Source organism: Piliocolobus tephrosceles, chromosome 1 (genome assembly GCF_002776525.5).
Source record: "Piliocolobus tephrosceles isolate RC106 chromosome 1, ASM277652v3, whole genome shotgun sequence".
Taxonomy (NCBI): domain Eukaryota; kingdom Metazoa; phylum Chordata; class Mammalia; order Primates; family Cercopithecidae; genus Piliocolobus; species Piliocolobus tephrosceles.
The window spans coordinates 59,978,276-59,995,924 of NC_045434.1; the positions used below are offsets into that span (position 1 = coordinate 59,978,276).

At 48.2% G+C, this 17,649-nt stretch overlaps 1 protein-coding gene across 3 annotated transcripts; it reads right to left on the reverse strand.

Moving 5' to 3' along the window:
- Positions 1–419: 419 nt before the first annotated feature.
- Positions 420–8,370, reverse strand: CHI3L1 (chitinase 3 like 1). 3 transcript variants are annotated; one of them, XR_002725307.2, is made up of 10 exons: positions 8,119–8,370; positions 7,819–7,848; positions 6,689–6,890; positions 6,079–6,135; positions 5,147–5,297; positions 4,224–4,345; positions 2,653–2,776; positions 1,959–2,141; positions 1,250–1,500; positions 420–1,074 (listed from the first exon to the last, which is right to left on the reverse strand). XR_002725307.2 is itself a non-coding variant. In XM_023186859.2 (10 exons), exons 1-10 carry the CDS (start codon positions 8,141–8,143, stop codon positions 934–936), a joined length of 1,152 nt encoding a protein of 383 aa, XP_023042627.2. In that variant the 5' UTR covers positions 8,144–8,370; the 3' UTR covers positions 420–933. The 3 variants fall into 3 exon arrangements, 2 of the variants coding, with proteins under 2 accessions (XP_023042627.2, XP_023042629.2); XM_023186859.2 differs by having other exon boundaries at positions 1,250–1,366; XM_023186861.2 differs by lacking the exon at positions 420–1,074 and having other exon boundaries at positions 1,233–1,500.
- Between the last annotated feature and the right edge of the window lie 9,279 nt (positions 8,371–17,649).

Consider the following 17,649-nt stretch of genomic DNA (forward strand, 5'->3'; position numbering starts at 1 on the left):
GCTCACTGCAAGCTCCACCTCCCTGGTTCACGCCATTCTCCCGCTTCAGCCTCCCAAGTAGCTGGGACTACAGGCACCTGCCACCACGCCCGGCTAATTTTTTAATATTTTTAGTAGAGACGGGGTTTAACCATGCTAGCCAGGATGGTCTTGATCTCCTGACCTTGTGATCCACCCTGACTCGACCTCTTAATATTTGGAAGGTCATCAGCCATGCTTGGGTTAAGTCCAAGGCAGGTGAATCTGAGGATGCTGGCCTCCTACTGGGGCTCTCTGCGGCTAGGCAGAGGACATGGTGGCCTCATCTCTGCAAGCTCAGGGGTCCCAAGCCTCAGAGGAAGGAATCCAGAAGAGATGGGGGAGGTGAGTCCAATGGGTCTAGTGGGCGCTCAAAGATAGACCAAAGCAAAGCGCCAACACACTGTTAAGCTCTTGTACTTTATTGAGCAGCTGTGGAATTAGGAAGGGGAAGTAGGATAGGGGGCACGATTACGTTCCTAAGTGAAGATTTCAAACTGGGCTTTGCAGAGGGTATAATTAGTATGGTCACTGTGTCTTGTAGGATGTTTGGCTACTTGGTGATAGAGCTTGCCAAAATGGTGTCCTTTGATAAGAACTGGGGGGCAGGGAGTTTAAGAAATTCCCTTGCCAGGCTTGGGGATCTGTAAATATTTCCATTAATCAATAAGTGTGTACTAATCCCGAGTCTTACACTGTGATGCCTCACTATCCCCGCAGCCCTATCCCTACCTCCCTGCCCACCAGGGCTGAGCTCAAATCTGTGTGTTGTGGCCCTCTGCATAGGCTCCAAGGGAGGGAGACTGAGGCTCAACCTGGGACTCAGCAGGGCAGGTGATCAGGCTCCTGGCCAGCTGGAGCCAGAGGGGGATGGGGCATCCTTGGCCCCCGGGCTGTGTGCAGAAGAACAGAGGGCTAAGTTGTGGCGAGTGCATCCTTGATGGCATTGGTGAGAGGGAAGCGCAGATCCTGGCCACAGAAGGAGCCCTGGAAGTCATCCAGGTCCAGGGCCCATACCATGGCGCCTGCCAGCTGCCTGTCCTTCAGGTACTGCACCTGGCAGGGGAGGCCCAGAGGAGCAGGGCTGGGTTCCCTGGCACAGAGTGTGTACAGGGCACATGTGCTCTGTGAGCCCAGCCCAGCCCTCAGTGCAAGGGATAGGAATCTGGCTGCTGGGAGCAGGGCCTCCTTCTTTCTCTTTGTCCTGAGGCGTGGCCTTGGGGAAGCCTACCTTGCTTTTGACGCTTTCCTGGTCGTCGTATCCTACCCACTGGTTGCCTTTGGTGGCATAGGGGACCTGCTGGCCGAGGATTCTATGGACTGTGGCTCCGCGGAGGAAGTCACAGATCTGAGCAGATAACAGGGGAAAGGTCGTGTGGGGAGTCGTTCTGACACCTTGCAGGTCACCAGGAGACGCCACTCTCCAAATCTCTTTTAGCTCCTGCTCCATCCTGCGGCCTCACTCTCTCCAGGGTCTGCGGGCTGCATGTGTCACACAAGTGTATGTAAAACAGATGCAAATGTCCCAGAGATGGTGGCTGCCTTGGCCCTGCTTAGCTTCTTCCATTTAAACAGAGATGTGAGGCCTGCTGGTTGACACTGAGGACAGGCCCAAGGACACACAGAGCAGCGGAGGCTAGATGAAACAAAAAGCTGCCTCTTGACCTCTGCTCTTTCCTGGGCTGGAAGGAAGACTTCAGCCCTATAGCCAGAGGGATATCCCAGGGGCCTAGTGGTGCAGGCCCATGTGCCTGTACCTGCTGGAGACTTTCAGCAACAAATGTCCTAACCTTTCCCTTCCATTTCCTCAGGCATGCTGGGGCAACCGGACATTTTCTTTATTCCCAAAGGAGAAAAAGCAAGAAGGTGGTGGGGAATCACCTTCCCCAGGGCTGCTGGTGGTGTGGGGGGAATCCTACCTTCTTCCCTAACTCCATTACCTCATAGTAGGCAAGGGTCCCTGCCTCCTTGGTGAACCGGCCTGGAATTCCTGGTCCGGAGATTGGGGCTCCAACACCAGTCTCAGAAGAGGCCAGAGTGAAGCTTTTCCCGAAGGCGGGGATGCCCATCACCAGCTTGCCGGCAGGAGCCCCCAGCCTCAACATGTACCCCACAGCATAGTCCTGGGTGGGGTAGGGTGGGAACAACGTGAGCAGTTAGTGTGCAGGTGCGGAAGATTGAGCAATTAATACTGCTGCTGTCTTGACAGCCATGATAGGTATACGGTGCACTGGGGATTCCCCTGTCCCTCTGGGAACTGATCATGTCACTTTAAAGTGAATTTTACAGTTGCATTCTTGAAAAAAATCCTTTGAGGCATAGGGAGGGACTATTACTATTTGACAGATGCAGAAATCAGGTGATTGGCTCTGGGGGCACAATGGCTCCCACCTCCTCAGTTCCCAGCTTCTCCCCATTCTGCCCCCTGCCTACACTCCATTTTCCTGCAGACCACCTTCCCAAAGCCATGGAGCATGCCCAGACTTTGGGCCTCAGTTTCCTAATCTGTGGAGTGGGCGTCATAACCCCTGTCTTGCAGGACTGTACTGAGGACTAGAGGGGTTGGTGTGTGAGCACTGGCAGATGGCAGGTCTTGCGGCCCCTTCCTGGCCCTCCCTTCTTCTGAGAACTCACAGTGTTGCTATATCTGTCAGGACTCGCATCTTCCTGGCCTCGGAACAGGGGACTATGATGGCCTGTGGTCCCACGCCAGGCTCCATGAAAATCGTACGTCATGATGCTAATGAAATCCAGGTGTCTGAGGAGGAAGGGGATGGAGGGTGAGGCAGGAAATTATTAATCGAAAAGATTTAGGCCAGGTGCGGTGGCTCACACCTGGAATCTCAGCATTTTGGGAGGCTGGGGAGGGTGGATCATGAGGCCAGGAGTTCAAGATCAGCCTGGCCAAGATGGTGAAACACCCCCGTCTCTACTAAATAAGCCAGACGCGGTGGCAGGTGCCTGTAATCCCAGCTACTCGGGAGGCTGAGGCAGGAGAATTGCTTGAACCTGGGCTGCAGAGGTTGCACCACTGCACTCCAGCCTGGGCAACACAGTGAGATTTCATCAGATTTCATCTCAAAAAAACAAAAAAACAAACAAAAGAAGAGGAAAGCTTTTGGGCTCCCATTTAAGGCTCCAGCAGGATGTGAACAAGGGAAGCAGACAGCAGCCGGACAGGCTGCTAGCCTGAACCCCATTGCTGGCACACCACCCTGTGCCACTCCAGGGCACGGGCTCAGGGTCCCACAAGGGCACTTCAGTCAAGACTGGGTCCTCTGTTATGCCCAGCACACGTTTGGGAGCTGGCCTGTATCCCACCTTACCCCCACCACTCCTGCCATGCTTATCTCAGTGAAAGCAGATTCAAAGTAGCATCAACAGACAGCCTGGCGGGGAAAGAGCAAGGCCAAAGGATGACCTGAACCTAAGAGGCACTGGGTGGAAGGAGGTTTTGCACACCCGCAAAACCCGGTGAGCCCACTGGGGGCGGATTGCACGAATACGAGCTTCTTTGGATATGTGGGGCAAATGTTTGAGAGCCACCTGTTTCCCACCCTCTAAAGAATCCATTTAATTAAGCACTGAGTTCACACCTCCCTGGGATCCTAAAGGAAGCTCTGAAGTCATTTTGAAGAGTCTTTGTTCCTTACTCCTGGGTTTCCCGAGACCCATGGCTCTGCTCTCTGGAGAGATGAGGCTGCTTGGCTGTTCCTTGTTCCTCACAGGCATGAGGGGCGGGGTGAGGATGAGGCGTGGGGCCAACAGGAAAGGGGGAGGCCTGTGTGTGTGAGAGAGCCTTGAGGACTCCCCAGCACTCTAGAAAGAGGCTGCGGTTGGCCTTTCCAGGGCCCAGCACTCTGCTCAGCCTGGCATGGAGAAAATACTCTGCAATGGCCAGAGGGTTTGAATAGCTTTTTCCATTTCCCTTTCCAAAATACTTTCATAGCAACTCTCTCAACTGCTCAACAACAGCCCAAGTGAAAAAGGAAAGGCAAGGATTGTTATGCCCCATTTGACAGATAGGGCAACTGAGGCACAGGGCAGGTAAGCGACCTGCTCAAGGTCACACATCAAGGCTTTGGAAGAACTGGGACTGGAAGCCCAGTGTCCTCAGTCTACATGCAGTGCTAGGGCTGGGGGTGGCGGGGAAACAGGAGTGTTGACAGAGGTTCTGGGGAGGCTGCCTGGGGCAGGAGACTCACTCAGATATCTGGGCAATGTCATAGCTGCTGTCAATGGTGACCTTCCCCGCAGACACTGCTGCACTGAGCAGGAGCTGCTTTTTCCCTGGCTGGGCTTCCTTTGCAAATTCGGCCTTCATTTCCTAGATGGGAGACAGGCAGGTGAGAGAGAGGGTCCCAGAGGCCATGAGAGGTAGACTTGTAGAGGGGGCCTAGGTCTCTGTGCATCCCATTTGCTATGATCTCCAATCTGCCTGGGGCCTAGTGGAAGTGATAAAGTGGCTCATCAGTTGTCCTATCCTCAGGTGACCCATCCTTTTCCTAAAAATCTGACTACTCTTGTCCCCAGACCCATGCACACCTGTCAGCACTCAATTACTCCCTGTCCTGGAGGGAGCATCAGAACAGTGGGTGACCCCTATTGGCCTGCAGATGACTTTGGGAGACATTTGCCTTTCGGTCTGTGCTTTGTTCTAGCTGGTACGTGAAATCCCAAAGTTAAAGTGGTTTCTATTAGTATTGTGAACAATTTGTTGAGACTTCCTTCTGCCCCTGGTAACTGGAGATGCTTGGGCTGCCCCAGACAGAGCTGAGAGCCGCTGGATGCAGTGCATGCTGGGTATGGGTGGCATCAGGATGGGATCGCAGGGTGGACAATGGGCATTGCACTAAGTGGGTAGTGACGAGTGGGTGCTCCGCTCAGTCACAACTTTCCACCTCTTAGAACCCCACTCCTACCTCCCACCATGGTCACAAGAAGCCTTCCTTGCTGTGTGAGGTCTTCAGGGCACAGGGTCTCAGGGCACAGGGTCCCAGGACACTGCAGCAAGGCTGAAGTCCCTCTTTACCTGTCCTCAGGAGGACAGCAGCTGAAGCCAGCTTCTAGCCCACCCCATTCCCTCCTACCTGCCCACCTCCCTCCCTGTCCCTGACCTGACCAGCACCTTGATTAGGGTGGTAAAATGCTGCTTGTCTCTCCATCCAGGGTAGAGCCAGGCAAGGTCCAGCCCATCAAAGCCATGGGTGCGCAGAAATGGCGGTACTGACTTGATGAAAGTCTGGCGACTCTGGGTGTTGGAGGCCATCTTGGAAAATCTAGGACCAAATCAGCCCCATGGTGTGCTCAGCACTGATATGCTAGGTGCCTTGGGCCCTTGGTGGGGTTTCCAGGACCTGTAGAGCTGGGAGCCTGAGGCCACACAGCTCTGGGAGGGTATGACTGGGAGAGGGGTCACCTCCAGGCATGCATGTGCCTTAGAGCCAGGCATTCCAGGTTTCCAAGTCCTACTCTATCACTTACTAGCCAGCCACTGTGAAAGGTTATAACCTGAGTCTCAGTTTCATCATCTGTAAAATGGGGACAATTATAACAGCTCACCATGCTGTTGTGAGGATGACACGGGATCATGGGGATACAGGGTGCTGGACAGAGAGAGCACCCAGCACATAGGTGCCAACAATGGCCATACCCACCCCCATTTCAAGCCCTGCTCCAACCCCACCTAATCCGAAGACTCCTCCCAGGGTCTCCCCACTCCTCAATTTCACCATTAGTTTCCATCCGTCTCTTTCCAGCCCTAATGGCAGTAGCCCCAGAAGTCCCATATCTTTGGGCCTGTAAGGTAGTAAATAGAGCGTCAGCAGGGAATTGGGAGATCCACTGTTAACTTGCTATGTGACTCTTGGCAAGTCCCGTTCCCTCTCTGGGCTCTGCTTTCTTTGCTACACATCAGGCAGGCCCCTGACAACCAGGCAGGCCTTGTACCTAACCAGTCTGGAGCCCCTGGAACATCCATACCGTGGGTGGGGGAGACCCAAGCTCCTCACTCCTATGCCATCATCCTCTGCCGTCCTGCCCCTGGGGAGAGGCTCCTACCTTTGAGAGCCAAAGTTCCATCCTCCGACAGACAAGAGCGTCTTCAGATTGGGGTTCCTGTGGGGCACAGGGAGGTGGGGAGGGCAGGGGTGGAATGTGGTTGTCATGACACTGGGTGGCCCCATGTCTTAGAGGCCATAGTAGGTTTCCTGCTTTGGGTGAGAGGCTGGGTTAGGTCGCTGATGTCCTCCCATAGGACTTCTTGGGAATCCCATAGAGATTCATAGTGGTGGATCTCTGAGGGGTCACAGGCTTCGTGGGAGTTACTCTGAGGTCTGCTGCCCATTTTTGTTTCCCCCAGTGGAGAAGACAGAGTATGGCAAAGTCGAGTCATGCACATTTTCCATGCTCCCTGGAGAGCACGTTGGTGGCGGGGAGAGGGTTCCCCCTTCCCACAGGGGCTCAGCTGTGCTTCCATCTACACTCGCTCATCACCCCCAAATATTGCCCAGCACCTACGGTCATCCCCTCCGCCCATTTAAGCCAAGCGCCTCTAATTCTCCAATCATAGATGAGTAGGGTGGGGCCTTGCCCATCCTTCTGGGTGGGGTTGCCCTGCCCTGGGACCAGGCCAGCTGGTCCCTCCGCTCCTGGCCAGCCCTGGCCCAACCTGTTCTTGAGTGTGTTGAGCATGCCGTAGAGCGTCACATCATTCCACTCCCAGGTGTCGATGTGATCGTTGCTTATATTGGCAAAGCTGTAGATGATGTGGGTACAGAGGAAGCGGTCAATGGCATCTGGGAAGCAGCTCCCGTCGCCTTCCCGGTACTGGGACCAGCTGGTGTAGTAGCAGACCAGTTTGTATGCAGAGCCTGAAGGAGAAGTCAGGGGTGGGGCCCAGGCCAGGATTCGGCAAGAGACCTCAGGCTGAGCCCAGAGCTGAGCACCAATGGGGTGTGGGGGTGGGTGAGGAGGAGTGGGGTGCAGATTGTGAGCAAAGTCATAATTCTTAAATGAAAAGAGCTGGTTCAGGTCCCCCTGCCTCTGGGGAGTTCCCTGACTGGTGAAAATAAGGCCTGTTCTGAAAATGCTTAGAAAAGATCAAATGCAGGGGATGAATACGCTACAGGCATTGTGTGGGGGAAGGGTAGGAGCTGGTGAATAAGGGTGAAATGGGACCTGGTGCCAGCACAACAGGCTTCTTGGAAGCAGTGGCTTTGTGGGAGGGGAAGGCCCAAGACAGCCTGTGTCACAGATGGCTCTGGCTTTCAGGCTGGCACCTTTAGTGACCTGCAGTGAGGTCCTTCATCCATGAGGGACTCTGGCCCACCTTTCTCTGCCTCCTGGTGAGAGTGCCTTTAACTTGTAACCCACCCAGAATGGCAGTCCTGTGCTCCCTCAGCATGTCCCCCAAGCTGGGGCACAATATCACAATGGACCAGGAAGTCCTTCCTCGCCTCTAATTCCCTTTCTCCTGCTGCAAACAATGTGGGCGTCCCTCATCCAAGCAGCTACTGGGCAACTGTACTAGCGGCTCCCAGGGACTGTTAGTCAAAGCCTTCACTGAACCAGGACCTTTTAAAGTTTCTTATTTTGAGAATTTTCACATAACCAAAGAGTATAGTAAAATAAACATCCATATACTCCTCACTCCGGTTTAGCAAACGTGAATATTTCCAAGCCATTGAAAGCACAGAAGAAATTGGCAAAGTGTTCCCCTAGATCTAAGACCTCTTCCACACCTGCCCTGTGCCCTTGCCACACCTCTGGACTTAAAGTAGGGGTGGAGGGATTACTCACAGCACTGGAGCAGCACCAGGACCACAAAGCCTGAAGAGAAATCCAGGGTCAGACCCCTGCAAGTGCATCCTGCCCTTCTGCCCTGCTCCCTCCCCCAAGCAATTGAGAACCCCCTCCCAACACTGTCCCCCTGCCCCCACCTCCTGGTTGCAGCCTCAGTCCCTCCGCTGGCCCCTGGCTCTGCTTCCCCTCCTGCTTTCCCCACTCCCTTAGTCCCCTACCCAGCAGGTAGATGGCTCTGCGGGCTGTCTGGGCCTGAAAACACAACTCTGATGGATTGAGCTTGACTAGCCCAGGTACCTGTTTGAGCCGCCTTCACACACATTCTGGCTGTCGCAGAGCAGGTCAGGGTGTAGCCTCTTCCCTTGCCCACGGCTCCTGGTGCCAGCTACCTAGACAGGGCCTCTTCCCCAGGCCCTGTACTTCCTTTATATACCTGTCCCACTCCACTCCCCGATGCAGCAAACCAGCCCTTTTATGGGAACTGAGCTATGTGTCAATGAAGGAATCACGAGGCTGGCAAGTGGAGGCGGGGGAGTACTATGGATTACCAGAGGAGGGTTGAGAAACCACAGAGTTTTGAAAACTTTGGGTCAGGTCTTCATGAGGCACCTGCCAGCAGAGGAGCCACCAGGGTGATGATGGGGGGCTTCCGGAGATGTGACTCAGCCGCATTTCCCAGCCTTCCTCCCACTCCTGCACCCCACCACTGGTGCTCTTGCCAGCAATTTCCTGGCTTTTCTGGCAGCCTCTACCTTTGCATCTTCAGCATTCACTCCAGGCCCCTGGCCAGGTGGAAACTGGGCACAATTGAGTTACATAAGCCACAGTACCCTAAACAAGGCTGTTGTTTTCTTCCCAGGCTCAGCATTGCCCTGCCTGACCTACCCTCCTACCCTCCCCCTCACACTTTCTCTGTGTCTTCAGGCTGGGTAAGGGCCAGAGAGCCTTGGGAGGAAGGAAAGCAAACAGCCTGAAACTGAGCACTCCCTTTTGGGCCCATGTCTGCTTTTTTTCCTTTTTTTTTTTTTGCAGTTTATGTGCTGATTATTTAGAGGGAAAGACGGGGAAATTCCCAAGGATGGTTTCAGCCCTGGTGCTATTTTGTTTCCGTTTTGAAATTCCCATAAAGATGAGTGAGATAGGATCTTTTGCAAGCTCGGTGCTGCAGTGAGGCACTACGGAGAAGTACAGGCCCTACAGGGCAGCTGCATGGAGCATCTCAGATCAGTCAGCTCCCCGGCTTTCTCAGTGAGGCTTTGGAACCCAAGCCTGATGATACAGCCCCTCTCTAAATCCTTCGGTGATCTCTCATCACTCCTAGGACAAGAATAAAACTTCTTAACGAGGCTCTCTGCTTGATTACGCCCCTGTTTGTGGATACTTTTTTTTTTGGCCAAATATCCAGGACAACTCCATTCTTTGCAGGCTTAATAGACAGTGAGTGAAAAGTTCAGATCTCCAAGAGCCAGAATGGATCCGAGGGCTTCTCAAGAAAGGACGTTTATTTTTCACTAATGTTAGGTCATAATCGAATCTTGTCCAGGCTGGTTTTGCAGCTCTCTCTTGGTGAGGTCTCTCTCCTCTCTCCCTCTTCTCTCCCTCTTTCCCTTTTGTCTTCCTTTAAAACTCAGCCAGTCCCTTCCCTTCATTGTAAGAGGGGTGGACAAAAAGTGCTTGTCCAGAATCATGCTTGGTGAATACTAAAGGGGCATCAGTTTTCCTTTTTAAGATGATTGCCTCCTTTTGTACCCAAGATGACTGACAGCAATGATAGTCAATGATAGCTTCTTCTTGTTCACTTGGGGCGCTGAGAGGTGGACTTCTAATTTCTAATAGTGATATTATGAAGTGGCATGCAAATGCAAAATTTTTCACCACAGAGCACAGGATGTTAAGAAAACACCTCCTATTTTCACTATCTTCCTCTGTTAAAAATTATTTCATAGGCTTACATTGGCCCAAGCCTTGCTGTCCTATGCTCCCTCCAGCTCAGTTTATTAATTCCACATGTTCTGTCTGAAGTCAGCTTTGTCACAACGAATGGCCAAGATACCCCCTGGGCCTGTGTCGACAGGATTTGCCAAGCGTCCCATAGGCTCACCACCTCCCAGCCTTATCTCAGGCCATGACCCCCACACTCCCTATATTCCACTCATGCTTGTATGTCTTTTTTTTAATCCTTATATTTGCTCTACTGACTCCCACCACAGGGCCTTTATATATGACATCCACTTGCCTGTAAATAACTATGAAAGATCTGAGATTTTATGTTGCTTGCAAATTAATGAGATAGTTACAGTTTCATGGATGTTGGCAGAAGACAGGAGACTCCTAGGTCAGAGACAAAAGACTTTATTATCCATGGCACAGCAAGCAGCATGAACTTCATGTTTAGGTCAGTTCCCCTTAGCCCCCAAGTCCCACAAGGGCAGTGTTGGAGGAGCCTGGGTAGATGCTGTGAATGCAATGAGTTACATCACAGCAGAGGAATCACTAGTTTAAGGAACCCAAATCTTTCGTGTTGAGCAGTAAGCCTTCCTCACCTTGGCCAGCCCAAGATAAGGGAGACATTGTCTTTATTACTGGACAGTAAACAAATCTGCCTTTTGGTCTGGAGGGGGACACTCTTTCTATCTTCCAAGGCTGTTTGCTGTGCAAACATCACTAAAAAGATTGCCTAGAACAAAGAAGCCGGTGCCTGTGCGCATAAGCTGTGCAGGAAATGCAGGCGACCCATGGAGAATTGCAGCCTAACACTGCTCTTCTTTGGCTGCTTTATTCTTCCTCATCCTTCAGATTGTAGCTCAGCAGGCACCTTGTCTGCAGAAAAGGCAATTTCCAGGTAACAGAAAACCTGCTATGGGGCTGTCAGAGCACTTTGTACCTCTCTTCTTAATATGTGACTCGGTTATAATTTTATATGTTGTGTGTGGGAGTGGGTGTTTTATTGTTTGCCTCCCTCACTAGACTATACACTCAGTAAAGGCAAGGGCTGGGTCATTTTATTCACCTTTGTATCTATCCCCAGTGCTTGAGACATAGTAGATGCTCAGTAAAGTGCTCATTGAATAAATTAGTAAATGAACAAATGATCTAAAAATGGTGCATAACTTCATACTCTTATATTTTGAGTTTAAACCCTGATGTTCTCAAAATTTCATCTCATTCAATAGTTTTTGTTACCCTGTGAAGAACTGACTCAGGACGTGCCATAAAACCACAAAACAAGCTTCCTGACTTAATTTCCCTAATCAAACATTTCTAGGCCCCACAGTACATTGATAGTGTTCAACCAATGCTTGTTAAGCAAGTGTACTAGACTAGTTGCCTTGCACTGAGGTAGACAGTAGAGACAGAAAGGTGAATGGGAACAGAGAGGCAGTCCCTGTCCTCATGAAGCATACAGTCTGGCCAAGAAGAGGGACATTAAACAAAGAAAAACAAGTAATGTATTACAAAGGAAAGGTAGGTGTTAGCCTGCCCCCTGCCCACTGCACCCCCACAGAAAAAAACTGTGCAAAAACCTGGGGGCAGGAAGAGGCTGTTATGTTCCAGGAACCAGAAGAATTCAAGAGTGGTTGAGGCATGGAATTAGGGGGAGGGAGCTCAAGAGAGGCACAAGATGAAGCTGGATCAGGAGCCAGAGGGTGGACATTACCACCATTCAGAAAACAAGTTCCTGGGAGCCTGGGCTGGCTCCTTGGGCACAGTGGTTTTGAGGATTCCTTCATTTTGCATGGCGTGTCAGAGCAAATAGAGGTGGTGTTGATGCCCCACCAAATACTTGAGGAGAATTCTCTCTTTTTCAAGTAGTCTCTTCCTCCAGAGGGTGGACTTCTGCCAGGCAGGAATTCAAATCATCTCCAAATCCTCAGCTCGGTGGTGGTGCTGGCGCACAGCAGAAGCTGTCGAAGACTCAGAGGCAGAAACACTTAGAGAAGAAAAACAGTTGCTTGTGAAAAGCGGAAGCGAGTCAGATTTCAGAAAGACGGGCTCGTCAAATATGAAACGCAACAAGTATTTGAAGGGGCAAAAAAAATGACCCAAGGTTATCACGTTTAGTGGAGATCAGCATCATTTTTGCAACACATCTTCACTTAACAGCATAGCAAAAATCAGGGATGAAATTGTTTTTGTCAGGGAATTCTCTCTTTTTTTTTTTTTTTTTTTTTTTTGAGGCAGCGTCTCACTCTGTCACCCAGGCTGGAGTGCAGTGGCGTAATCTGGGCTCACTGCAGCCTCAACCTTCTGGGCTCAAGCCATCCTCCTGCCTCAGCCCTCCAAAGTGCTGGGATCATAGGCTGTGCCACCGCACCCAGCTGGGAATCCAAATTTATGGGAAATAGCCAAGGCTTATTATTTTAGAGTCCTAAACCAGTCAGTATCCTGGTTTTAAAAAAAACGTATTATTTTTGGCTTATCTCCAGATGCAAATTATCCCCATCCCCACCCCGCAGTGGTACTTGGTCATGAATGAAGCCAGCAGAGTGAAGAGTTGGGCTTTGCATCTATGGATTTTCTTTCCTTGTGGGCAAATCCTTGCCATTGAGGCATGGGCTTAACAGTATATGTTGCTTAATAACTTCCTGATGCAGCATCATCAAATTGATATTTTGTTTTATTTGACCAAAATTCATTTCTATTGACATCACAGGAGGTGTTGATGAATAAATAAATACTTTCTTTTTGTATGGCTAGTGAAACCAGAGCCACCTGATATTAATGTTTTACAGTGAGCTTCTGTCCGGATGCTTTGTAAAGCCCCTAGGGCTGGGAAGAAATTACTTTTATGTGTAAAGTATTATATCAGCACCATTTTCTCTAAGATTCCCATATGTGTTAATATTCCTAGACTGCCAGGAAATGTAGGTTTTATTTATTCATTTTTTTTTTTAACTACCTCTAAGGCTGGAATTTCATCAGTTCTAAAGCCATCCCAGAGTTTTCTAGAGGACTTCATAGGTGTCATTTCCACACGTAAAATGTAGTCTGTATTCCTTAATAGTGGCTTATCATATAACAAAAATTGTTTGTTTGGCCAAATTTCAGTTGGGCTTCTGAATCTTCTCCTAGGCCCATCTGTGCGCTTCCTTGTAAAATCCGGTTTTAGCAAAGAGCTCTGCTAAGTCAATTTAGCAAGAACCCCCTACCCTCAACATCTGATCACCCTTGACATCTGACCAGGTTCCTTGTCCTTCATCACGCCCCAGGGGATGTTTGATCACCCTGGCCTGTCTGCAGCAAGAATCCTGTTAGGTCTGTTTAGCCAGAATCCCCCTTACTCCTGTTTCCTCTTAGTAATTTCTATCCACTGACTTCCTGGTCCTTAGCTACTGATTTCCACTTGCCCGTGCTGTATTCATAGTTGAGTCCAATCTCTCCCCACAACTGCAAGACCCCATTGCCCTGGTTCCTGTACCTATCATGACAATCTTGAATAAAGATGTCCTTACATACTTCAACAAGTGGCATTGGATAATTTTTTTCTTTAACATATACCTAATTAAATGGAATTTTGGCATGGTCAATATCCAATTATTTTCTGGTAAGAAAAAGGACAGATTCTCATTGGATCTATATAAATACCCTACATGACCATAAACATTCATTCTATCTAGAAGTGAATAAGCTATATTAATTTGTTTGGTTACAATTTTCCCCCTCAAATTTATAACATAGGATATTTGATCATAAAAAGGAAAGGAACTTGTAAAAGCACTGATAAGAGGAAAAAACATAAAGTGTGCTTGTTCTGTTCTCTCACTCAACACAATGACAACCATCAACACAGGAGACTTCTGCCACCAAGTGTGTGGGTCTCTCGCCATCACCAAGCAAGCATTCGCAGTGGACACCAGCTGGGTATCCTCCAGTTCAATTCTGACGCTCTCGGCCTGCAGAGAGCATCAGATCCCACAGGATGAGGGCTCAGTCCTACAAAACCGCTGCCCCTTCAGGTACCAACCACAAGTCTGGGCCTCTGGAACTTTTGACTGACCAGCTTCAAGTTGGGGTTCCCACACTCACTTCTTTAGGTTTAATTTGTTAGAGTGGTTCACAGAACTCAGGGAAACACATTTACCAGTGCATTATAAAAGATATTACAAAGTATGCAGATGCTGAGATACACAGGGCGAGGTATGGGGAAGGGGCTTGGAGCGTCCATGCCCTCCCTGGGGGTGCTGCTCTCCAGGAACCTCCACAGGCTCAGCTACCTGGAAGTGCTCTGTACCCAGTCATCATGGTGCTTTATGGAGACTTCACTGGGTAGTCATGATTGACAACCATGTAGAAATGTGATTGGACAAGAAGGGTGTGGTCTAATACTAATAGAGACGATAGGGAAACCCAGCAAGGCCTGTCTGTTCAGATTCTGATTGGCCTCTATGCAGCATTCCTTCCTCCAGGGAACTGGGCAGACTCTCTTTTGAAACAAGGGTCTTAGGATCTACAATCCGACAAGGTAGGTCAGGGGATTTCTTTATGACCAGAGAAGGGGAAAGATTAGAGAATATTTTTATTGTCTAAGACCTGCTTCTGAGGCCTATGACACCCCAACATTAAACACAAGATTGTAACAAGGGCTGCGGGAGTTACGAGTACTGTTCTGTAGACAAGTCCAATCGACACAGGTCATTATAATCTGATCAGGCTGCACAGTGAACTTCTGTCCGGATGCTTTGTAAAGCCCCTAGAACTGGGAAGAAATTGCTTTTATGTGTGAAGTATTATATCAGTGCTATTTTCTTTAAGATTGCCATATTTGTTAATATTGTTAGCCTGCCAGGAAATGCAGGGTTTTTTTTCTTCTTTCAAAATTGTCCTGATGATATACTAGTTTATAATCTATTTTAAGATTTCCCATGGGACTTTTTTTTCTTTTGAAATTTGAAAGCTCAGTTGGGACGAAGTGACATTTAAAGAGTGCTTCCATGTGCTGTAAGTATAAAAACCAACACTGGATTTGAAGACATGGGTTGAAAAAAAAAAGTTAGCTCTCTCATTAATAATTTTTAGATTGACTACATGTTGAAATGTTAATATTGTGGGTATACTGAGTCAAATAAAATATATTATTAAAATCTTTTTAAAAAGAGTGCCTTACTCCAGTTTGTGTAGGTATATGTTAAACTGAGAATGAGAGATAGGGTAAACAGATTTTTTTCTGATATTAATTAAAATAAAACATCAATCATAATGAAACCAGTTCTTATTCCACTTAGTCCTAGGTAATTCATTTTTGTTTTGTTGGTCTTGGGTTAGGTAGACCAAACTTTCTTCTGTAAAATTGTATACTTTCTGATCAGTTGCTCTCACTCTGTATGCAACTACTCAACATGGCCCTTGTAGCAGGAAAGCAGCCATGAGAATACTGACCCAAGGAGCATGACTGTGTTCCAATAAAACTTTATAAAAAAAAAAACCTGACAGCCAGTTTTCTGACCCCTATTCTAGAATCTAGACCAAAACCATTCTAGAGAATCTGAGTCAGTCCCTTGGTTCAGTCTAACAGGTCCAAAGCCAGCTTATAGAGGGAAGCCCGTGTCCATGGGTGTTTATGTCCTGTGATATCAATAGTCCTGTTCTTTAGCTTGTAGCAGGAATCTTTAGTATATGAAAGGAAAATGGAAATATCATCCATTTATAATAAAATTAAATGGTTCTGGTTAATCAGCTAGAATGGAGGAGAATGGAGTCTTTTATTAAGGTATAATGTGCAATCGATTTGTATGAGAGAGTGGGGCATTAACAAATCTCCAGGGTCTTAATTTTATCTTTATGGGTAAGAATGTCACCAATTGACAAGGATATTTAAACCTAGAGACAACATTTGAAATAAATGACATATGATAAGACATATAATTAAGTCCCATTAGGCCTTTTAAGAAGAAGCATCATTGTTGAAAATCTGAGTAATTTGGAGATCTCCTTCTGAATTTAACAGCGCAATCTCTCTCTTTTTATGTACGTATCCTTCCAATAATGCTCCCTTTTTTTACCTCATATACAAATTTCTGAAGAGACATTATTTTTAAATCGTTTGATTAATTGTTATTATTATTATTTTGAGACAGAGTCTTGCTCTGTCACCCGGGCTGGAATTCAGTGGTGTAATCTCACCTCACTGCAGCCTCCACCTCCCAGGTTCGAGCGATTCTTGTGCCTCAGCTTCTTGAATAGCCAGGATTACAGGTGTGCACCACCACACCTGGCTAATTTTTTTTTTTTTCTTTTTGTATTTTTAGTAGAGACAGGGTTTTGCCATGCCGGCCAGGCTAGTCTCGAACTCCTCCTGGTCTCGAGTGCTCAACTCACCTCAGCCTCCCAAAGTGCTGGGCTTACAGGAGTGAGCCACCATGCCTGGCCTAATTCATTTTTGAGACAGGGTCTCATTCTGATGCCTGGCCAGAGTGTGGTAGCATGATCACCGTTCACAGCATTGTCAACCTCCCAGGCTAAAGTGATCCTCCCAACTCAGCCTCCTGACAGGTTGGGATTACAGGTGCACACCCCCCTGCCTGGATTTTTTTGTAGAGATGGGATCTTTTTTTAAAACATTTTTTTGTAGAGATGGGATCTCACTGTGTTACCCAGGCTAGTCTTGAACTTCTGAGCTCAAACAATCCTTCTGCCTCAGCCTCCCAAAGTGCTGGGATTACAGGCGTGAGCCACAGCACCCAGCATCATTTAATTATTTAGAGAAATTAATGAAAGCTGATTTTCCTTTTATCTTAGCTATAGGAATTTTACCTTTGTAGCTATCAATAGCTATTTGGACCATAATAACTTTAAAAGTCAGAACTTAAGGATGAGGACTGAGCTTGGAATGAAAAGAACCTACATGAAACACATACCACAGAGAATTCCAACAGTCATAGAGACGTCAAACAACTTCTTCAACCCTGTATTCTCAAACTCCAAGAAGTCTCGGAATCCTTGGACAAACACATTCACCCTGAAAATACTACCAGGGGAGTCAGATTCCAGAAACCTCGTCTGCTGATCCTGACAGAAATCACGTCATGGTCAGGCCGTAGCATCAAACCCAGATTCCACTCCTGCTGCTACCAATGTGGGCACAATTGGCCACACACCATCAGAACCAGAACCAGAAAGAGACTTGGCAAGAATTGATTTAGCTCTATCGTTGCACAGGAGACATTTCAGAGGAGCCAGAGGAGGTGGGCTGCAGATCAGATCCAAGGGGTAATGTGTACTGTGAGTTCCACCTGTCTGCTGGCTCCCTTGCTAGGAGCCAGGTGGCCTATAGCTTTGTAGAACCTCCAGGAATAAGTTGTCAAAGGAGGACCAGAGACTAATACATTTAGAAAAGAAAAGAAAACAATGAACACTTCAAATCAACTCTTCTAGCTATTTTGAAATATACAATAAATTATTGTTAGCTATTAAAAAAAAGAGAAGAAAACAAACTTTCACTCGCAAAGAGTGGAAGGGAGTCAGCTTTCAAAGAAAACTGGCTCACCAAATACAAAGCACAAATGTTTAAAGGAAAAAGTCCCAAATGGCCTAGATGACCGTGTTCACATTGGTACCATTTCTTCACAGTGGAAAACAGCAACTTTCTCACATGGTCATCAGAGTCACAACGTATCCTCAGACTTCAGCAGAGCAAAACTCAGGGATCAAATGGTTTTTGTTAGAGAGGCCAAGTTTCTGGGAAATAGTCAAGGCTGATTTTGGGGACCAGAACCAGTCAGGGCGACCCTGTTGGGTTTTTTTTTCCTACCATGGTATGTGAAGTGCTGAGTCATGTTGGAAACAAGGCAAAGTGTCAGCAATGCTCAGCGCACATTTGTTAAACTAAAC